The 20,209-nt window shown below is 39.3% G+C and overlaps 1 protein-coding gene across 1 annotated transcript; it reads left to right on the top strand.

Moving 5' to 3' along the window:
* Positions 1 to 326: 326 nt before the first annotated feature.
* On the top strand, positions 327 to 19,927 carry GALNT3 (polypeptide N-acetylgalactosaminyltransferase 3). Its single transcript, XM_021528594.3, has 11 exons — positions 327 to 452; positions 8,936 to 9,530; positions 10,868 to 11,040; positions 12,179 to 12,328; positions 12,572 to 12,806; positions 13,545 to 13,662; positions 14,032 to 14,232; positions 15,371 to 15,502; positions 16,138 to 16,239; positions 18,792 to 18,944; positions 19,391 to 19,927. The coding sequence occupies exons 1-11, from the start codon at positions 338 to 340 to the stop codon at positions 19,511 to 19,513; spliced, it is 2,097 nt and encodes a 698-aa protein (XP_021384269.2). The 5' UTR covers positions 327 to 337; the 3' UTR covers positions 19,514 to 19,927.
* Positions 19,928 to 20,209: the final 282 nt, after the last annotated feature.

Below are 20,209 nucleotides of genomic sequence, written 5' to 3'. Positions count from 1 at the left end.
AGTTTAGGCATCAGCTGTCAAAGTCATAAGGAGGGGTTTTAACATCCTAGAAATAACAGAACCTATGAATTGTGAGGGATTCTAGTCTGAATCTATATTAAGTCTTCCTGGGCAATATTAATTCCTAAAAGAACTGGCATCACCATTTTTGGCACTGCTGTGACACAAATCAGTACAACTACTGCCAGCTCCCCTTCTACTTGCTGAGCACGTTTTGATACCTGCGGTTCAGCAGCTCAAAGAAAGAAGTTTTGAAGTGGAGTGTGATGGTGATTATGCTGCTATTATTTGAGAGTACAAAGAAGGGGAGACTCTACACTCTGTTACGGGAGTGCAAATGTTACTTTGGGTTTTTTCTCTCCCACATCAAACCATGCTTCTGCAGAAAAGTGATATTGTACCTATCTCTCTGGGAAACTACGTTGTGAAGAGAGAGAGAGAGAGATCGATCGGTATGGGAGCCCTTCTGTGTTCTCACCCTCGGAGGGATTTTGTGTTTCGTTTCCCAGCACTGGGACTGCTGGGTCGGTAACGCTCGGGCGGTGGAGGCGAGCCCCGCAGCCGCGGCCGGGCCGTGCGCTGTGAGGGGCACGCGGTACCGGGATGGGCACGGCGGTACCGGGATGGGCGCGGCGGTACCGGGATGGGCGCGGCGGTACCGGGATGGGCACGGCGGTACCGGGATGGGCACGGCGGTACCGGGATGGGCGCGGCCGCGGCCGGGCCGTGCGCTGTGAGGGGCACGGCGGTACCGGGATGGGCGCGGCTGGGCCGTGCGCTGTGAGGGGCACGGCGGTACCGGGATGGGCACGGCGGTACCGGGATGGGCGCGGCTGGGCCGTGCGCTGTGAGGGGCACGGCGGTACCGGGATGGGCGCGGCGGTACCGGGATGGGCGCGCCGGGCCGTGCGCTGTGAGGGGCACGGCGGTACCGGGATGGGCACGGCGGTACCGGGATGGGCGCGGCCGGGCCGTGCGCTGTGAGGGGCACGCGGTACCGGGATGGGCGCGGCGGTACCGGGATGGGCGCGGCCGCGGCCGGGCTGTGCGCTGTGAGGGGCACGGCGGTACCGGGATGGGCGCGGCGGTACCGGGATGGGCGCGGCCGGGCCCTGCGCTGTGAGGGGCACGCGGTACCGGGATGGGCACGGCGGTACCGGGATGGGCGCGGCGGTACCGGGATGGGCACGGCGGTACCGGGATGGGCGCGCCGGGCCGTGCGCTGTGAGGGGCACGGCGGTACCGGGATGGGCACGGCGGTACCGGGATGGGCGCGGCCGCGGCCGCCTCGCGCACCTGGGCGCCAGGTGAGGGCGGGGCGCGGCGCGCAGGCGCGGAGCCGGCCGCGCGCACCTGGCGGGCGCGGGGCGGAAGCCGCAGAGCCCGCCCGGCTCCGGCCTCCCGGGGCTGCGGTGCCGCTCGCTCGGCTGCGCCTCCGCCGTGCTCCCGCCGGACGAGGTGAGTGGGGGAGCCTCGGGACGCGCTGCGCCCTCCGCTCCTCCGTGGCCTCTCCAAGGGCTGCGGCCGGGCAGCGTCCGGTGCCGCTTCTCCTCCGCGGGCGCGCCCGGCGGGCGGGCGGGAGCCGTGAGTCCGGGAGCGGCCCTGGCGGCCGCGGGGCCGGGGCTGCCGCGGGGCTGCCCCTCCGCCGCCCCTTGGCGCGAGGCTCCGCGCGCGGTGCCCGCGGCTCCCAGCCCGGCCGCCGGCCCCAGGGGCCTGCCCGGGCCGGGCCAGCCCGGCGCTGCGGGCTCCGCTCCGGGGCAGGCGGAGCGGGCGAGGGGCCCGGGCTGCCGCGGGCGCGGACACCGGGCTGCGGCAGCGCCGGCCGGATGCACTGCCCGAACCCAAGGTGTTGACCGAGGGAGGTGTCTCTGCCACGTACGGATCCCGCCCAAGGGTTTGCCCACAGTACCGCATTGATTCGGACGGCAGCGTGATTCCAGCTGTGTACATTGCCGGCTAACTCGGGTGTATTTCATCCTGCTCAGAGGGCTTTTAAAGAGTTCCCGCATTGTCTCTCCCCTCCGGCACTTAGTCTTCTGCACAGCAGGTGACAATACTTACACAATGTTCGCTTCGGTTTGGAAACCGACAGAAGTGTACTTTAAATTTAATCACCTCAGTGTCGTGGATTTTAAATTATTTTAACTTCGTGTAAAATATTCCTTTACAAAGAAGAATTTATTAACAAAAATTTTAGTTGGTTAAATAAAAAAATCTTACTGGAAATACAAATACGTATGTATCTCAGTAGTGTTGGATATGTTAGTCTTCTGTAACAAAAAGACCTCCTTTGTTTAAAAGATTTATCAATTATATTGATCACTTCAGCCTTGACTAAAGGCAGTGGTAGGCTGCTGAGGTGCCAGACTTAGAGACAAAGCAGTGAACTTAGAGGGTTTGTTCCTTTTTTAGCCAGGTTTTGCTCAATGGCCTGGTCAGTTTGGCATTTGCCACTGTCATCTTGAGGCTTCTCAATAACAGAGCAAAGTAAAATTTAGGTTAGTTAGGGAGAGCCTGAACTGCTATTTTTGTTGCATTGTGGGAAGGAGCAGAAGACCAGTTTTCCTCCTCATAACTGCTATTGTCACTTAACTTGTCCCTTTTTTGGGGTGGGGTAATACCAGAAGCAGCCTGGATATCTTGAGCCCTGTCAAAATAGGAACAAGGTATAAATTCCCCTCTCAGTGACATTTCCCCAGTGTCTGTGGCTCTGCATGACACACTGTGTTGCTTTGAGATAATATTTTTTTGCTTTGCTAAGTCTGCTGCCTGGTTCACCTATTTGAAGAGCTGTTACCTACTCCAAGGTTTTCCCTCTTTTGAAATCAATGTAGAAAATTATGTTCATGGTATGAAATGCTGATCAGTTGCCTGCCAACACAAGTTTCTTATCCTAATCTGTTCACTGTTGTGCCTGTCTTCTACAAGATCTGAAAGTGCCTCATGTTTCTAAACTACAAAGTGCTAGATTTTTTTCAGTCATGGGTCTATTCACTCACTGTCTTACTATTGTCTGATTTTCCCCAAGACTCGCTGAGATCATGTACCATAGGAAATAGTTCTGCTTACAGAGAATCATATCACAAAACCACTGACAGTGATTTAGCAATTAAGTTTTAGTATCAGTGACTAACTACAGTGGACTAACATTATTCAGCAGTGAAATGTATCTGGCAAGGAGACACTGAAATGCGGAGAGGAGGAAAGTGAAGACAGCTATGGGAACTTCCAACAAAGATTAGTTTAGCAGTCACTAAACCAGTAAATCTCAGTAAATCTCCCATGAGACTTTCTTTGCTTTACTCTTATCACTTAAACAAAAGTTTAAGGCCAGTTAGAAAACTGTGATTTTAGGACCTGCAGTTGATACTTGGATGTTTTTGTTATCTTAGAAATGTCGCTACAATCAGGAAAACAAAAAAACAAACTAAAGTCATCTAGTTATGGTCCAGACATTATCTTCTGGTGCTTAAATGAAAACAAGACACTAATCCTTCTAAGTTAAAAAAGCACTTTACAGCTGCTATCATGCTCACTTTTCATCATGGCATTTTCAGGGACAGTCTAAAATAATTTTAATGGAAGTCCAGAACAATTTGACAAAAAAAAAAAAAAAAAAAAAAAAAAAAAAAAAAAAAAAAGGAGAGTACAGAGCTGAGTGAAATTTAAATTTGAGATAAGTGTGTGTCATTTACATGTTCCAGGTCTGTAAAAATAAACCATAAATATTTTTATAATATATGGTTACTGTGTATTTTTACTATGCTATCAATTGTCAAAGGGCCTATCTCTGCCTATCACATATAGTGCTTGGCTGTAGAAAGATTGTAGTAATGCTAATTTTGAAAGAGCATGTGAAAGTTTGAATTTGAAGACGTCCTTTAGAATACATAGGAGGAGGTTTGGTGATGGTTTGTTTGGGGTTTCTCCTCACGTATTTTTTTTTAATCTAAATGAAACTGCTGAAGGAGACACTGTGCTGCTATTGCTCAGAACCTTTTCAGCTTCTTCAGTAAGCTCCTCCAGAAGGTACAGCTTCTCCTTCCTCTGTCTTAATTGGGGAGGCAGGTTACATCCAGTATTCGCTAGAATAACCTGTGCTCTTAATGTTTCTAAAATGAAGGTTTAGGAATTGAGCACATGCAGAATTCCTCTAACAACTTTTTTTAACTGGCTGAGCTTCTAAGAATGTACCCGGAGGAGCAGCTCCTGGGGTTTGTGAATTTCTATTTCTTCTAGGTATGTGTACCCTATTTAGGAGTGCATTCAGTAGGAACTGACTGCAACAGATAAGCAAGTGTGGAGATAGAACTAAACATCTGATTCTGTTTCTCCATTCTCATGTCCTTAGTCTTTAACTTCTGTACATTTCATTTTATCATTTGTTCCTTTATTTAAATCATGAGCTAACATTCTTGTAAACAGTAGCATAGTTTGCTATACTTAAGCAACTTGTTTAATTATCCCAAATTTCTGAAGTGCTTTTGAGTGGTTTTTATTCTATGAAGAATCTTCATATGCCATATGAAGCTAGACCTTTATGAAGGGCTCACTCTGAATTGGATGTTTCTTAGTCTGTCACCAAAGGTGCCTATGTGATTGGATGTTCCACTCAGATGAACTTCTAGGAAGTGCAAATAGTTTTGTTCAGTGATTGTTTTTTTTTTTTTAATTTGCCAATAGAAAAAAGCATCAATATTCATGGTGGTAGAAGATGAAAATACCATTTACCATACTGATTATTTCAGTAACTAATGTTTTAGTAGCACCTACATTGATATTCATGCGAAGAAAACAAAAAGCCCTGTTCTGAATTTTAGATTCAGAAATGCTAGTAGTGGAAGTAGCACTTCTTATAGTTAAAATATCCTGAATATCTTTGTCAGACTTTTGCTAATTTGGTGAGAGCAGTTGATCATCATTGTCTGGTTTCTTTGTTTTTTTTCCCTAAAGTATTTGCTTAGTGTTTTTATTCACACCCACCTTCTGATTAAGGGGACTCTTAAGGTTTGAGGAAGGGATTGTATGCTTTGATCACAAGGAGAAATAGACAAACTTTTTATGAGACTGTGCTTCTTGAATTATAGAAGAATTAGATCAAGTTGAAACCAAGTTATGTAGTTAAATGGTTTTGATTAGAATAATTCTGATCCATTTTGTCCCTGTTTTTCCCATTTTTAGGATTTTTGGGTTTAGTATTTCTACTTATTCTTTTTGATTTTTTTATGTTCTATAAGCAATATTGTCAGGAAACATTTGAAACCTGTTTAATATCTGGATAGAAGAAAAGTAGTTTTAAAAATACTTATTTTTAAAAAATTGAGGTCAAGTATATTGTTGATACTAACCCAAATGAATTTTGTCTCATATGTTTGGAAAGAATTTCTGCTGATTTGGATTAATGATATCTTCACTTTTCTATACAATATTATTCTCTACAGTGTTGTTTAGATCAAGCTCATAAAAAATTCAGTTTTCTACTTGTTGGCTACATTAGCAGGGCTTTCTTGTAAGAGTTTTTGCAGACAGTCTGACATCAGAACCAGTGGGTGGCATAATGTAACACAGGCTGCATTGAATTCTCACACTGCCCATGTGATGTGGTTTGAAGTAGTGTGGCAGCTGCCTTTTGGCACTTTTAGAAGAATTTAGTAGTACATTTTAGTTGTCTGGTTATTTTCTTAAAAAAAAAAAAAAATCCAACTACAGATGTTTAGGGCTAGTTATTTGAAAGCGCTGTAAGAATCCAGACTGCTGTTAGTGAAAATAACACTAATGAATAGAAGATTAAACGCTTTGCTGAACAGTCACCCCAGGGAGTTTAATCATGCCACATACTTCTTCATCATGTCCTGGAGGATTGAATAGTAGCTTGGTCTGTGTTTGCTGACACATTGCTATGTCATGAAAATGTGAGAGGCATTTGTGGGGAATAAAGATTGTATTTCTGACTACAAAATTATCCTGGTAAAAACCCTCAGTAAAATACAGCTTTCATAGCAAAAGTTCTTTGGACAATGCAGCTTCTGTTCTGGAAACTGCTACTCTTTTGTGTGACAAAGAACTCTTCTCTTATTGTAAGCAATATCCCTATCAGATATTTTGTCAACAAAGCTACACTCAGCATTTGTCTATATCAAAAGGTTTTGCTGTATGCTTGTGGCAGTCAAGCCTCTGTCCACCTGGTGTTTGCTGCACATAATATTCCAAAATTGTCACTTGATCCTTTCTTAAAGAAACATCACTTGAACTTGCTTCTGTGCTTGGCATGCTGGTAGAGAGTACTAATCCACACTGAAAGGGTTAAGTTGTGTTGCTGTCTTCCACAACCCACCTAACTCCAGGGGAGGTTCTTTTCTAGGGACAGACACATTTCCTATAAGTGTTGTGGCAGCATGCTCCACATCTCTCGTTTCTAATGCCTCTTATGACATTATGTATTTCAAATACATGTTTAGATAGAGGTGTATATATTAGGATTTTTTTTCTCCAGTTGGGGAAGATATATTTATATTGCTTATTGATTTCTAAGCTTTAGGACTGCTAGTATCTTATGTGCTTGTACATGGTGCACTGTTGAAACAGTAATGTGATTTTTCTTTTTGATGGTGTTAGGAAATCATTGCTGGTTAGCAACCTGCAGAGACTGTTAGTCCCTGCAATGCTGGGTGCTGATCTGTACATACAGTTGGTGTTTTACACTGTGTATGGCAAGGTTAGGAGGTGAGTATGACTGCACAGGTGGCCTCTGTGCTGAGAGACTTGGGGCTGCCCCCCACCTCCAGTCTCATCCTGGGCTGAGCACAGCTGGTTCCAGCCAGCTGTAGAATAGACCCACTGTTGGCCAAAGCTGAGCCACCCAGTGTAGCAGGTGGTGCCTCTGTGATGAAGTATTTAAGAAAGGGTCAAAAGTACTGCACAGCAGCTGTGAGAAAGAGGAGTGAGAAAAATGTGAAACTCTGCAGAACCCAAGGTCAGTGAAGAAGGAGGGGAGGAGATATTCCCCCTGCAGCTCATGGAGAAGACTGTAGAGAACAATTTCTGTGCAGCCCATGAAAGGACCAGCCCAGAGGAGGTATCCACTCTGCAGCCTGTGCAGGGCCCCAGTTCAGAGCAGGTGGAGATATCCTGAGGAAAGCTACAGCCTATGGAGAGCCGTGCAGGAGCAAGATCCTGGCAGGAACTGTGACCCATGGATGGTCCATGCTGGAGCAGTTTATGCTGAAGTACTGTACTGCAAGGAGAGAACCTGTGCTGGAGCAGGGGAAAAGTGTGCAGAGGAAGGAGTGCTGTCTTACAAGCTAATCACAGCCCTTATTATTGATTCCTTCTGCACCACTAGGCAGAAAGAAGAGAGAAGAATTGGGAGTGAAGGAGTGAAGCTGAGCCGGGGGAGGTAGTTTGAGCCTTTGTTTCTCACCATCCTACTCTATTTTTAATTGGCAGTAAATTCAAATTCATCATTACAAGTCTGTTTTCCCTGTGATAGTAACTGATAAGTGATCACAGTGTCCTTAGCTCAACCCATGTGATTTTCCATCTTATTTTGTCCCAACTGTCATGCTGAGGATGGAAAGCAAGAGGGTGGTTGGGTTGGTGTCTGGCAGCCAGTCAAGGTCAACCCACCAGGCACTGTGAGAAAGCAAGACATTTTTCAATCTGGCAGTTTGGTAATTTGGTTGCAATCATTTCAGGGAAGAAGGTTTTTATTTGTAGTGTTCCATATAAAGGTATCCGTATTGTAGTTCAAATGTTTTAGCAGTAAGGAAAAAATGGGAAAAAAGTATGTGACACAGAAGTGGACTGGTTTGTTTGGTTTGGTTTTTTTGAAATTTTGTGAGTTGAGAAGCATATTTTTGGTACCTTTTAGTATGGTCTAATATACTTCCCCTCTGCATTCTTTTAACAATAACTCTGTGGTAAAAACACTGTAGTTTGAATGTAAGGGTTTATTAAGCTGACATAAATTTTGAAAAGCAGTATAATGTGCAGAAATCCAGATGCTTAGTTTCACATGCAGATTCTTGAAGAAAAGCAGGTAAAAGAGTTTGTTTTCTCTGACTTTTATCCCTTCCTGAGTATATATTACTCCAGTTAAGACCTACTTGTATTTCAGAGGAATAAATAGAAAAGTAGTTCTTGAAATTTTGTGGTCAGTAGTTTACAAGTGGCAACTAACTGTGGTTTTTTTAGCTGGATGCTGTTTATTTCTCTTCTTGATTCACATACATGCAATTTAGACAAAAAATGAAGCTATTCCCTGAATAGCTATTCGAGCTATTCAGGCTGGTGGCAGAATGTATCCCCTTGTAAACTGCCAGTTTGGCAGATAGAATTTACTTCAAATCACTTGGATTTTGGTAGTCCTCAAATGTCTTTCATAGTTTCATCTTTTAAAGCAAGTGAATAATTACTTGTCTTTGAAAAAAATAATGGCAGTAACTTGAAAATTCTTGAAATAAGTTGATTGAAAAGTCTTTCCTATCTTTTAGTTCACTTTCCACATGACTCTTTCTGACATGCAGCTTGAACTAATGTATTGATGCCACATGTTTTTCTTCTGTCCCATAATTTAATTAAAATTCCCTGCTTCTATAAGACTTTATTCTAATTTTAAACAAATTACTTGGAAGAAAATAAACTTGAAGTAGTGGCACTGTGTAAAAATGTTTTTTTCTTGATGGTATGCCTGATTTCTGTGTTCTTCTATATGAAGTGTATTCAACAAATAAAACCCAAAGCAAAAAGTAGGGAAAAGGCATTTTGGGTCTCTTATATATAGGTTTGATTTATCTTTAAGTGATACATCAAACCTATATAAGTAATATTTGACTTTTGGGAGCTGTGAATTAATTCCTTTCCATTAATTTCTTACGGCTTTACATAGTTGAATATACTAGATATCTAAATGAATACTATTTGTTTTAATTTACAGGTGTTATAATTTCAAGAAATGCTGTGACATATTTGAAGAACAACACTCACAGAAACTTCTGTTGTGTGAAAATTTTTAAAACTAGAATGGCCTTGAAAAAGACACCTAAACTATTTAAGACATTTTTTCATTGGAAACTTTGGAAGTTTAGCATTATTGTGTTTGTCTTTCTGGTATTTTTATTTTTATTACAAAGAGAAGTGGGTGTTCAAGATTTTAAGGATGAAGCAGGGATTGAGCCAGTTGTTGGAAAGAAAAGTCATGTATTAGGTCTTGTGTTAAATGCTATGAACAATATCAAAGGTGCAAAGCCAAAAATGCAGATAAAAGCACCCATTAGGCAAACTAAGGTTCCTGGAGAGAGACACTGTTTGCCAGGGTTCTATACTCCAGTGGAACTGAAACCCTTTCTAGATCGGCCCCTTCAAGATCCTAACGCTCCTGGAGCTTCTGGCAAAGCATTTAAAACCATCAACTTAAATTCAGAAGAGCAGAAAGAAAAACAGGCTGGAGAAGAGAAACACTGTTTTAATGCATTTGCAAGTGATAGGATTTCTTTACACCGAGATCTTGGACCAGACACTCGACCTCCTGAGTAAGTTGAAATGTGTACGTCCTGATAGTAGAAAAACTTCACAGAAATTCAGCCTACAAGGTGATTTGAGTACAGCAGTAGGTGATAGTTCAGGAAAGTCTCCTAGCTATACATAATGATTGGCTGTACATAGTGATCCACAGTGCCAAAGCCAAGAATGTTTAGAAAAGCTCACTTCGTTCATGGTTTTGAATTCAAAGTAACCGTATTTAAATAAGGTGTTCTGACTTTGCCTTTAAGGCTAAAATTTCTGAGTAACTTTCAGGAAGCCTGCTTAGTTTTACTTAGAATAAGACTAAAAATGGTTTCAGTATTTTTCCAATTAAAACACCACCCCTCACTTTTTTTTTAGCATTCAGTGTTAATAAAACGACATAATTTAATTTAATAAATTTGGAATGTAGGCATAATTTAATAAATTTATATTTGTAAACCATTGAACAAGGAATGGAAGATCTCAGCAGCAATCTTGTCATACTGAAGAATTTTTAAAATGTAGACTCTAGGACTTGGGGAGAGTGGGTTTTAGTTATGAGCAGTCTCTGTCAGTGTGAGATGAAATGTTGTCAGCCATCTGTGTCAAAAGTGGCATAACTTACTGAGCTGCTGCTGATACTCACGGTGCAGCTCACCACAACCTCTCCTAGAGCATAGCTGGGGAGGCTTTTCTTGCGTATTCTGTGGGGCAATGACTGGGGTTATTACCTTGGGGTGTCCTCCAGGCCCTAAAGCTGACAGGCCATAAACATTAAGTGTGCAACTTATGAATACAGCATTGTCATCTTGACTTGCCGTTGGATCTAACCTTATGTTTAGGATATGTCAGTCTTGAAAAACTGTGGGTTTAACATTGTATCCTTTGAATGGGGACATGCTGCCCTAAGGCTTACATAGCATTTCTAAAAAGCTTTGAAATTTGAATTAGGTTATATTTTTCCTTGCAAACTCTGTATTTTTCGAATAAATGTTCTTCTTTGTATACTTAGGGTTCAGCAGTAATGGTAATTTTTGAGTTAGCTCAGTCAGTACGTGCTACTCTCAATAAAATAACTTTTTTTCCTGAAGAAGGCCTGGGTATTATATAAAATTTACTCAAATGTGTGTGAGACAGAGGCAAAACTAAGTTGTTCAGTTCTTAGTCATGATACTTTAAAAAATATTCTGATCAGCTACTCTAGTTGAAGTACCTACCTTTGCACTCCAAAGCTAGGATAGAAAGCAGAAAAGCAGAACTATTTAATGTGCATAGTTATAAAGTTTTGTATTAGAAAGAAAAGTTTAAGAGTTTGAGTAAAAAATTGTCCACTTTGTAACCCCTGACACTTTCTAATTTGTAGATGTATTGAGCAAAAGTTTAAGCGTTGCCCACCATTGCCAACCACCAGCATTATCATCGTTTTCCATAATGAAGCGTGGTCAACTCTGCTCAGAACTGTCCACAGTGTGATGTACACATCTCCTGCCATACTGCTGAAAGAGATTATTTTGGTGGATGATGCCAGTGTAGATGGTAAGAAGTCTTCCTGCTTTTGCTTCTGTTCTTGTTTTTTTTTTTTAATTGAAGAGGTTAGGATTGCAGATAAATTAGCTAAGAGGATGTCTCTTTACCACTGTTGACTGTATAACAGTCTTCTAAGTGGTTTTGTTTCTTTCCCTTTTTTAAATATAAGATATCCCTCTCCCACCTTATTTTTCCAAAAGGTAGTCAAATATGAAATTCCTGTGCTCTGAAAGGTTTTTAAACCCCGTTTCTGCTTTTTCCAATTCTGATGCTGATTTGCCTGCATAACTGCTTGCATGACAAGTAGCATTATTATTTGTGTTTCAAGCCAATTGCAACTTGTAGAACAAAGTATCCAAGTATAAACTGGCCCAGACTTGTAGAAATTTGTATTTTATCATAGTGGTTGTCTTTATGCAAATAAATTTCATTAATATTAAGGGTAGTGTCTTTATTAGAAAGCAAAATTATTTAATGGCAAAATAATCTTCAATGGTCTAGCTGAGTCTTAAAAATAATTAGATATATACTTAGTGTGAACACAAATGCAAGTTCAAAAAACTTTGCAAGTCTGTATTGAGTATATTGAAGCACTTGGATGTGAAGTATGTTCAGTAGTACAGTTTAATACTAAGGATGGTCAGAATAAAAAGGATGATGTGGTATGTTTCATGAGAGATGTGGGTTTCTTTCTCAAAATCTGAACATTTAATTAGTTTTTTATATGGCTTCTGTTGCTGTTGTAAATACTGTAACTTTTGAAAACTGTGTAAATGTGCCATCATTAAACAAAGAATTTGCAGGTTCTGCGAATATTGTAAGCAGGAGATCCATTTGCTGTGAAAATGGAATTGATATTCAAATGGTTAATACTGCAGCAGAGATGGAGTAGCACGTCCTTTCTTGTTCAGAATTATTTTAATGTTCCATCTCCTGTTTTCTGCTGGTCACCTCTTCCTACACCCCTACCCTCAAAATACTCAGCCCCTAAAAATAACCTTCAGCAGATAGGAATTTTTATGGCTTTGACATTGAGATGATTTCTGGAGTAAGTCTGAGTTGTTTATATTGTTCACTTAATAGTGTAACATTTTGGGCAGTGGCATGTGTATACACTGGATATTCTGATACTGATTTCTCTTTCTAGACTATCTGCATGATAAACTAGATGAATATGTGAAACAGTTTCAGATAGTTAAAGTTGTCCGTCAGAAGGAAAGAAAAGGTCTGATCACTGCACGGTTGTTGGGAGCTTCAGTAGCAACAGGAGAGACCCTTACCTTCCTGGATGCTCATTGTAAGTGTAACTGTAAATATGTCAGGTCTGGTTTATAATGCTGTTGTCTTCAATTTAATGTTGCAGATTTTTTATGAATTATAAATGCTGGCAATATATAATATTTCCTATAGCTATTTCATATTATTGGAAGTATAATTAGCAATGCTATTTAAAAATAGTCCATATTGGCTTGCTGGACATGTTAAAACATACCCTATGTACTACTTTATAGCCAATTCAGCGTTCCCATTTTCTCCGCAGGTGAATGCTTTTATGGCTGGTTAGAGCCATTATTGGCAAGGATATCTGAGAATCCTGTTGCTGTTGTAAGCCCTGACATTGCTTCTATTGATCTCAATACCTTTGAATTCAGTAAACCATCTCCTTATGGGCATAGCCACAACAGAGGAAATTTTGACTGGAGTTTGTCATTTGGATGGGAGTCTCTTCCTAAACATGAGAATAAAAGAAGAAAGGATGAAACCTATCCAATTAGGTAAACATAATTTGAATACTATTTCAATCCTTCTGTTTTCACAGACTTTATCTTATTAATGATAGTTTGTAAATAAATGAGTTGTTCCAATTAATATAATCAGACATCTTAGCATCTTGCAGGTTTTTTGTAATACTTTCTTTAAGAACCACATTATAAAGCTTTCATAAAAATATAGCCTCATCAAGATAGTAATTTCTCTGTGTAACTTCTTCTACATACAGTAGAAATTGCCTATATTCCTAGAGGGGAGGCACAGAGGAGGATTATACACAGTTATTTTCAGAGACAGTACAATGATTCTGTCTCTTCATTCACTTTACTTGAAAGAATGACAAAAAAAAAAATGGTCAGAGCAGCCAGATACTAGGCTGATACAGTAGTGCATTTGATGATAATTGTACCTGCTTTGTCCACAGATGGGTTACTGGTCTGTAGGAGTTGTACTTGTGATCAATTTCCTCCATACAAAGAAAATTTGTTTGTTTTCCTGATGCTTTCTTTTTATGCCAGCAGTTATTAGTCTGAACAAGTTCTTAATAAATGGCAATAAACTGTCAAATGAAATTCTATGTGAAGATATTTAAGTGCTAGAAGTATTATCTATGCCAGGAATATGCATCACTGTAATGAAATACTAACAAGTGCATGGAAAACTCCTAGAACAGTTGCACCATGATTTCACGTCTATATTTAAAAAACCCTTCTGTCTTTCTCAGTAAAATTTTGTTTTTGCAGAACACCTACCTTTGCTGGAGGTCTCTTTTCAATATCAAAAGACTACTTTGAACACATTGGAAGCTATGATGAAGAAATGGAAATATGGGGAGGTGAAAATATAGAAATGTCTTTCAGAGTAAGTTTAGCTCCTTAATTAGCAATTGCCTCTATGCTGACAGTGTACAGGGAACTTGAAAATAAATTAGTATTAGATATTGACTCCCCTTCTCAATCAGCCAACTAGGACAAGGAAAATTGAATTACTAATTACCTATGAAATAAAATACAAACATGCTCACTAAACTGATTTTAATTTTTTTATAAATGTTTTTAGGGTTGCTATTTGAAATGTTTCCAGCGTTTCTATGATTATACTAGTGGTATGCCTGATATACATACTCTTGCTAGTGGTTTGATGTGTTCAGGCAAACAATAGTATTACTGAATTTTTTCCACTCCCTGAATTCTAATTGCAGTGTACTTACACACTAAATGTTATTATTAGGTATGGCAATGTGGTGGACAGTTGGAGATCATGCCTTGCTCTGTTGTTGGCCATGTCTTTCGCAGCAAGAGTCCCCATACTTTCCCAAAAGGTACTCAGGTGATCACACGTAATCAAGTTCGCCTTGCAGAAGTGTGGATGGATGAATATAAAGAAATATTTTACCGAAGAAACACAGAGGCAGCAAAAATTGTGAAACAAGTAGGTGGTGGTGGTGGTATTAGAAATCACACTTGCTGCGGTGAAAGTTTTGGTGAGCAAAAGTTATTTATTGACAAAGTATGTGAGGATTCTAGATATTTTAATCAAAAGACTGTTTAATTTGCTTAATGCTGTAGCCCCAACAGACATGAAAAAAACTAAGTTTTTTGGGTTATGAATGTTGATTTTGTATGGTGAGTTTTTTTAGTGGTGTTTATTTTCATAGCTTTCCTGGGTTGTTTGCATTGCGCAGGTACAGGAACTAACAGAAGAACATGAGAGAAACTAATGGATGTAGACAATGTAAAGTAACTTATTTTCTGTAGTGAAAAGTTGCTTAATATTCTTATTGAAAAAGCAGCTTTTGTTGTTATTTAGCAGCAGAATAAAAGTTACTTGATAATGGGTAACCATCCTGTCTCTGCCTAAAAAGTCAGTTATTTTCAAGTAAATAAATATGTGGGGCTGAGGTTGAGTGTTGACTTACTTATTTTGTAAGTTTTCTGCCCAGCTAGAATTCTAAGTTTTCTTTTAGAAGCTGTTTTTCCTCCTTCATGTGATAAATTTTTATGACTGTTATATCACTGAAAGCATTACATTTCCTGGGTATGTTCAGCAGCTAAACAACTGAATTTTGTTTGGAAGATTCTACATTGTACTGGGTATTAGGCTATTTATTTAATTAATCCAGTTTGTTTCAGCTTACAGTTTTAGTGAGATCAGTTGGCTTTATAGCTGTAATCAGTATGGTCTCACTTGGACTTTCCCACTTCATGGCACTCTGTTAAAACTTTCTTGGGACTAAAGATACTTCTGTGTTTTCCATCTTGCAATGTATTTTTCTTGCAAGTGCTTTGAAATGCTGCAGGCAGGATGTCAGTGGTGTTATGACACTGAAAGACAGCAGTAACTGTAGTAGTACAGCATTAACAAGAAAAAAATCAACAAAGGAAGCATAAAACTTCCTTTTACTAGTTTTAAGGAAGTTTAACTAGTTTAACAAAGGAAGCATAAAACTTCCTTTGTTAAACTAGTTAAACTTCCTTAAAACTAGTATGACACAAAATATCACAGCTTTACATATGCAAAATGAATGTTCATATATTTATCTTCCATCCTTCCTCCTTTCCTCTAACAGAAAACTTTTGGAGACATATCAAAAAGACTTGATTTAAGGCAGCGCCTGCAGTGTAAAAATTTTACCTGGTACCTCAGTAATGTTTATCCAGAAGCATATGTGCCAGACCTGAATCCTTTGTTTTCTGGATATGTAAGTTTAATTTTAACTACTTTATATATTCTTCATAGTCCAGGAAGTTTGCTAATCTCTTCTACTACCTTAGCCATAGCTTTTAGACTTTAGCCATCTTTAACTGCTCTACAGTTTTCTGTCACAACTCTGGACAAAGAATCTCTTCTGCATCCCTTTTATAGCTTTGTAAATAGCTACAGCTTTGTCAATAGCTGTGTCATTTTCATTTTTAATTTATGTCAAATGTCTTTTTCCTTGCCAAATAACTATAGACATTGCATTGCTAAAACAAACAAAAAAGTAATAGCTCTTAGCTTGAGGTGAACATGAGTTTTTAGCTTGTATCTACAAATAAAACTTCCCCTTCCTCCTGTTTTAAATATTTTATGTGTATCTCTTCAGACCGTGATTTGAATCAGAGTAACATTGTACAGAGCAGGCTAATAACTCCATAACATTGTACAGAGCAGGCTTTTAGTTGGAAAAGATTACTTGAGGAAACAGGATTTTTAGATTTCAGCATAGTAGAAAGTAAAAATGAAAGAACAGCTATAATTGTTGTTAAACTAAAGGTGAGTTTTGTCTATGACTGAGACAGTTTGAGTTTCTGTCATTCCACTGAGGTTTTTATCCTGACAACACCCTTTCTTTAGTTAAAAAATATAGGTAACCGCATGTGTCTGGATGTTGGTGAAAATAACCATGGTGGCAAACCACTGATTATGTATTCTTGTCATGGACTTGGAGGAAACCAGGTAAAATATTTAATACCTGATTTTTAGTCTCTCTTCTGCTGTAGCTTTACCGTATAAAAACTTTAATTTTAGAGAAATTGACTCATTTTTAATACACAATTTCTCTCTCCTTCTCTTTCTTCCTTTATTTTCTGTAACAGTTAATTCCAATATATATTTTAAAAGAAAAATTCCATACCACTCTTCATGTCATGTCATGTCTCTAATGTTTTAACTGCAGTATACAAATTCAGATTTCAGAGATGCTTGCACTGCTTCACTTGCCCTCTCTTTTCTGTGCAAAACCTTTTCATGCCACCCTTACTCCTGTCTTGTAAGTGTTGTCTTCTTAATTCTTCCTTTCCTTATGCTTCCTCCTATTGCTTCTTTCTGTGTCACCAGGACTCGCACTGTCAAGGAAGATGTTGGTTGGGATCCGGCCAACGGGAGACCAAGTGTCCAGGCCTGAGCCGCCTTCCCTATCACGCTTGCAGCCTCACAGTGTGAGGTCACAGTGGCCAATCCTGTACTGGCTAATGCAAGTGAATAATATGGTTCCATTTGTTCAAGAGGAGCTCTCTTTGGTCCATAGCTCTTGGAGGCAGCCGTGGTGCTCTCTTCCTTCTACAATATGATTTGCAATAGATGTCAGATTCTGAATCGTTCTGTCATTACTGTAACGCTAACAAAAGGAGCATCTCCTTCCCTGCCCAGAAATGCACAATTCTCTGTTTCCCTTAAAAGTGATCCTTAATAATTAAAGGTCAGCAAAGGTCTAAAAGTTTTTATTAGAATATAATTGTTACCTTATGGGGGAGAGGGTGTTCATAATTTTTTTTTCAATCTTAAAAGATATTCATTGATGGCACTGTGAAACTTGAGACATATAATTCTAGTCAGGTGATATGTTCTTCCTAATCATTTTTTGTGAGACATGGCATGTTATCTAGATTAAGAAGTACCCTATTATGTTAGCTTCTTACAGGATTGAATTTGGGGTTTTATTCAATTGTGGATTAATACTATTAGCCTTTTCACATTGTCACAGTCATTAATTTGGGAACACTGTAGAAAGACATTGTATTAAGAGATCTGCTGTATGCTTCTATTGTTCTCTTAAGTTATCTTGGGCTATACTAAAATTCTGTTCTTTCAAGTGTTATGTTTTTTGTCTTCCCTTCTGCTACAAAATAAGTCTGAATCCCTTTAAATGCCAGCTTTCAGAGAACTGATTTTGCTGGTAATGCTTAAGAGATGCATGTTTGCTTACTTAACCCTTCTTATTACAATGCTCTGTTTTCAGTTGTCCTCTGTTCTTTACCAGACTTTCAGCAGTGTAGGCTGAATATTTTCTATGCTGTCTTCTTCGTCTATATATTTGAAATGGGAGTAGAAAAGAGAACCTAGTTTTCAGAGCTGTACATCAGTTGTGTATTATTACATTTTAGAATATTGGAGGCTGGAAACATGCCCATCTCAATATCCAAAATTAATAAAGTTCTAAACATAGCTTTCTTTCAAATAACTATTTTTAGGGCTTGCAGAGATGTTGAAGTTCCAAAAATAAATCAGGACAGATTAAGTCAGCTTACCAGATGAAGAGTAAATTACTGTGTCTGAGAGCTAAATGACTAAGCAGGTCACTCCTTCACTACCTGTTTTGAGGACTAATGTTGGTCATAAAGTCTTAAGAGTCAGATTCCTGTTTGTTCCTCAGTGCTGTTCCCATTGTTTCCAAGGTAGCAAAGAGGTGATTGCTGACCACTGGAAAACAGAAGGCCAAGAAGGGTAACTGAGCCTGGCCTTAAGATTCAAAGGAAAGATATGATGAAGGTGGCTGACATCCAGAGGCAAGAAACAGTAGCAGTGAGATGTAATGTTAGGGACTCTGCTGGTAAATGTGGGAGAAAAGGAAGAGACCTAATGTTAGGTTAGGGCTGAAGGGGCAAAAGAACATCTGTGTCTGTAGCTTTTAGCTTTTAGAAGTAAATCCCTGTTAGGGTCAGACTTACAGGTGAGCCTTAGGAGTACTCTGCTGTCAGGAAATCATGGTAAAATGAACTCACAAAATACATGCTTATAATTTTCTAATGGTTACCTCACAAGAGGATATAATAGCATCCAATTGTTCACATTTGTTGTTTAGATCAAGCAGCAAAAGTTGGCATACAGCAATCAGCATCGTTTCATGTGGCAACAGAATTAAATAAAGATTTTTAGTTAAGAAATGCCAAAATTTAAGCTATCTTAAACTATCTGTACTCTTGAGTTTGTCTCCTTGAATTATATACTGTCTGGTTGGGAGTAAAATTTTGCATCACAGTACACATGCAGCAAAATTTATTTCCAATTTATACATACAAGTATAAATTAATATTGTATTACTACTGAAAACTGCTTTTAGTTTTGTAAACACTTTTGAACTGTCTATGTTAAAAATTAGAGGAATTATTCTGTAGTCTCAAAGTTTTTAATAAGAAACGTATTATTTTGTGTATGGGAATTTGAAAGGCTTAATTTAGTTTAATACTTTGTGTTTATTTACCAAATTTTTTTTTAAATTATTTAAATAGTACTTTGAATATTCTGCACACCACGAAATTCGCCATAACATTCAGAAGGAGCTTTGTCTGCATGCTTCCAAGGGACCTGTGCAGCTTCGTGAGTGCACCTACAAAGGGCAGAAAACCTTTGCTGTTGGGGAGGAGCAGTGGCTGCACCAGAAGGTACATATCCTGTGCAGTGAAATGGCATGTTTGTTAGTTAATTTTGGATTTTAAATAAAAGCAAAAGCGCCCACAAAACAAAAACACTGAAGCCAAAAATGTGTAAATTTCCTTTTAGCAGGAAAATGAAAACCTGAAAAGCAGGAGGTTTCAGTTGCAGATCAAAACTTGATGTCACTAGTAGGAATGTCACTTAAAAAACCAGTCTTTTAGTGTGTTTGTCTAGACATCCACCTGGAAGTCAGTTCAGATGTTTTGTATTTTAAAATATTTTACAAAATTTTCCTAGCAATGCAAGTTGGCACTTACATACTATTGACATATTTTCTAGCCCCCCCTGCACCACCTGTATGAGCTTTAACACCAGCTTGGGGGCAGAACTGTGGGGGAACTAGCATGTTCATCGTTTGTTCACTTTTCTTTTCCTCCTTTTTTCCTCACTTTAGGATCAAACTCTGTACAATGAAGCACTACATATGTGCCTTACAGGAAATGGAGAGCATCCAAGTTTGGCATCCTGTAATCCATCAGACCCTTTTCAGAAATGGATCTTTGGCCAGAATGATTAAGATATGATATTATAGGCCAGAAGCATTTTATTTAAAGAAAATAACCATTCTGAACTGTGATCATAGAGATATACTGGATTTTTATGTGATAGTTTAAATGCAAAATGTTTAAACAGTTTTCCCTCTGAAGTTGGATATAAAATGTGTCATAAGAGATTCCCTGGGAGTCTGGTATACCAAAGATAATTGGGATCCTGGTTATATTTTGTTTACAATATTTCTATGATAAGACTTTATATGTTGACCACTGATTTATGGATCCTATTAGTTCTCTTATCTTAGGGACCATATGTGGGGTTTTTTTGACATACTGTAAGTACTTCTGAAGAAGACTCATTTGCTCTGTAGTGTCATGAGAAGCTGTTGTCTACTGTCTAAAACCCAATACACTTTATATGTATGTTTTATGCTCAAGTGGCTGACTTTATTTTTTTTAATCATTTACTCCATGAAACTTTCTCAATATTTTTTAAGTTTCTTCACTTGGAAAATTAGACCATCAGGTCAAAGCCAAATAGGATACCATATTGTGCTCAGCTTCTAGAAAGTCAGTTGTTTTGAAGAAGAAAAAAGTAATTTTCACTAAAATACATATTTATGATTATTTTAAAGGAAAATCTGCTTTTTTGATACTAATTTTTTTTTTAGCCAAAACTTCCTGTATAGTTTTTTTATATTTCATTGACTTAAAACATT

The sequence above is a fragment of the Lonchura striata genome, chromosome 8 (assembly GCF_046129695.1).
Source record: "Lonchura striata isolate bLonStr1 chromosome 8, bLonStr1.mat, whole genome shotgun sequence".
Taxonomy (NCBI): domain Eukaryota; kingdom Metazoa; phylum Chordata; class Aves; order Passeriformes; family Estrildidae; genus Lonchura; species Lonchura striata.
This window is presented reverse-complemented; position numbering and strand designations above follow the sequence as displayed.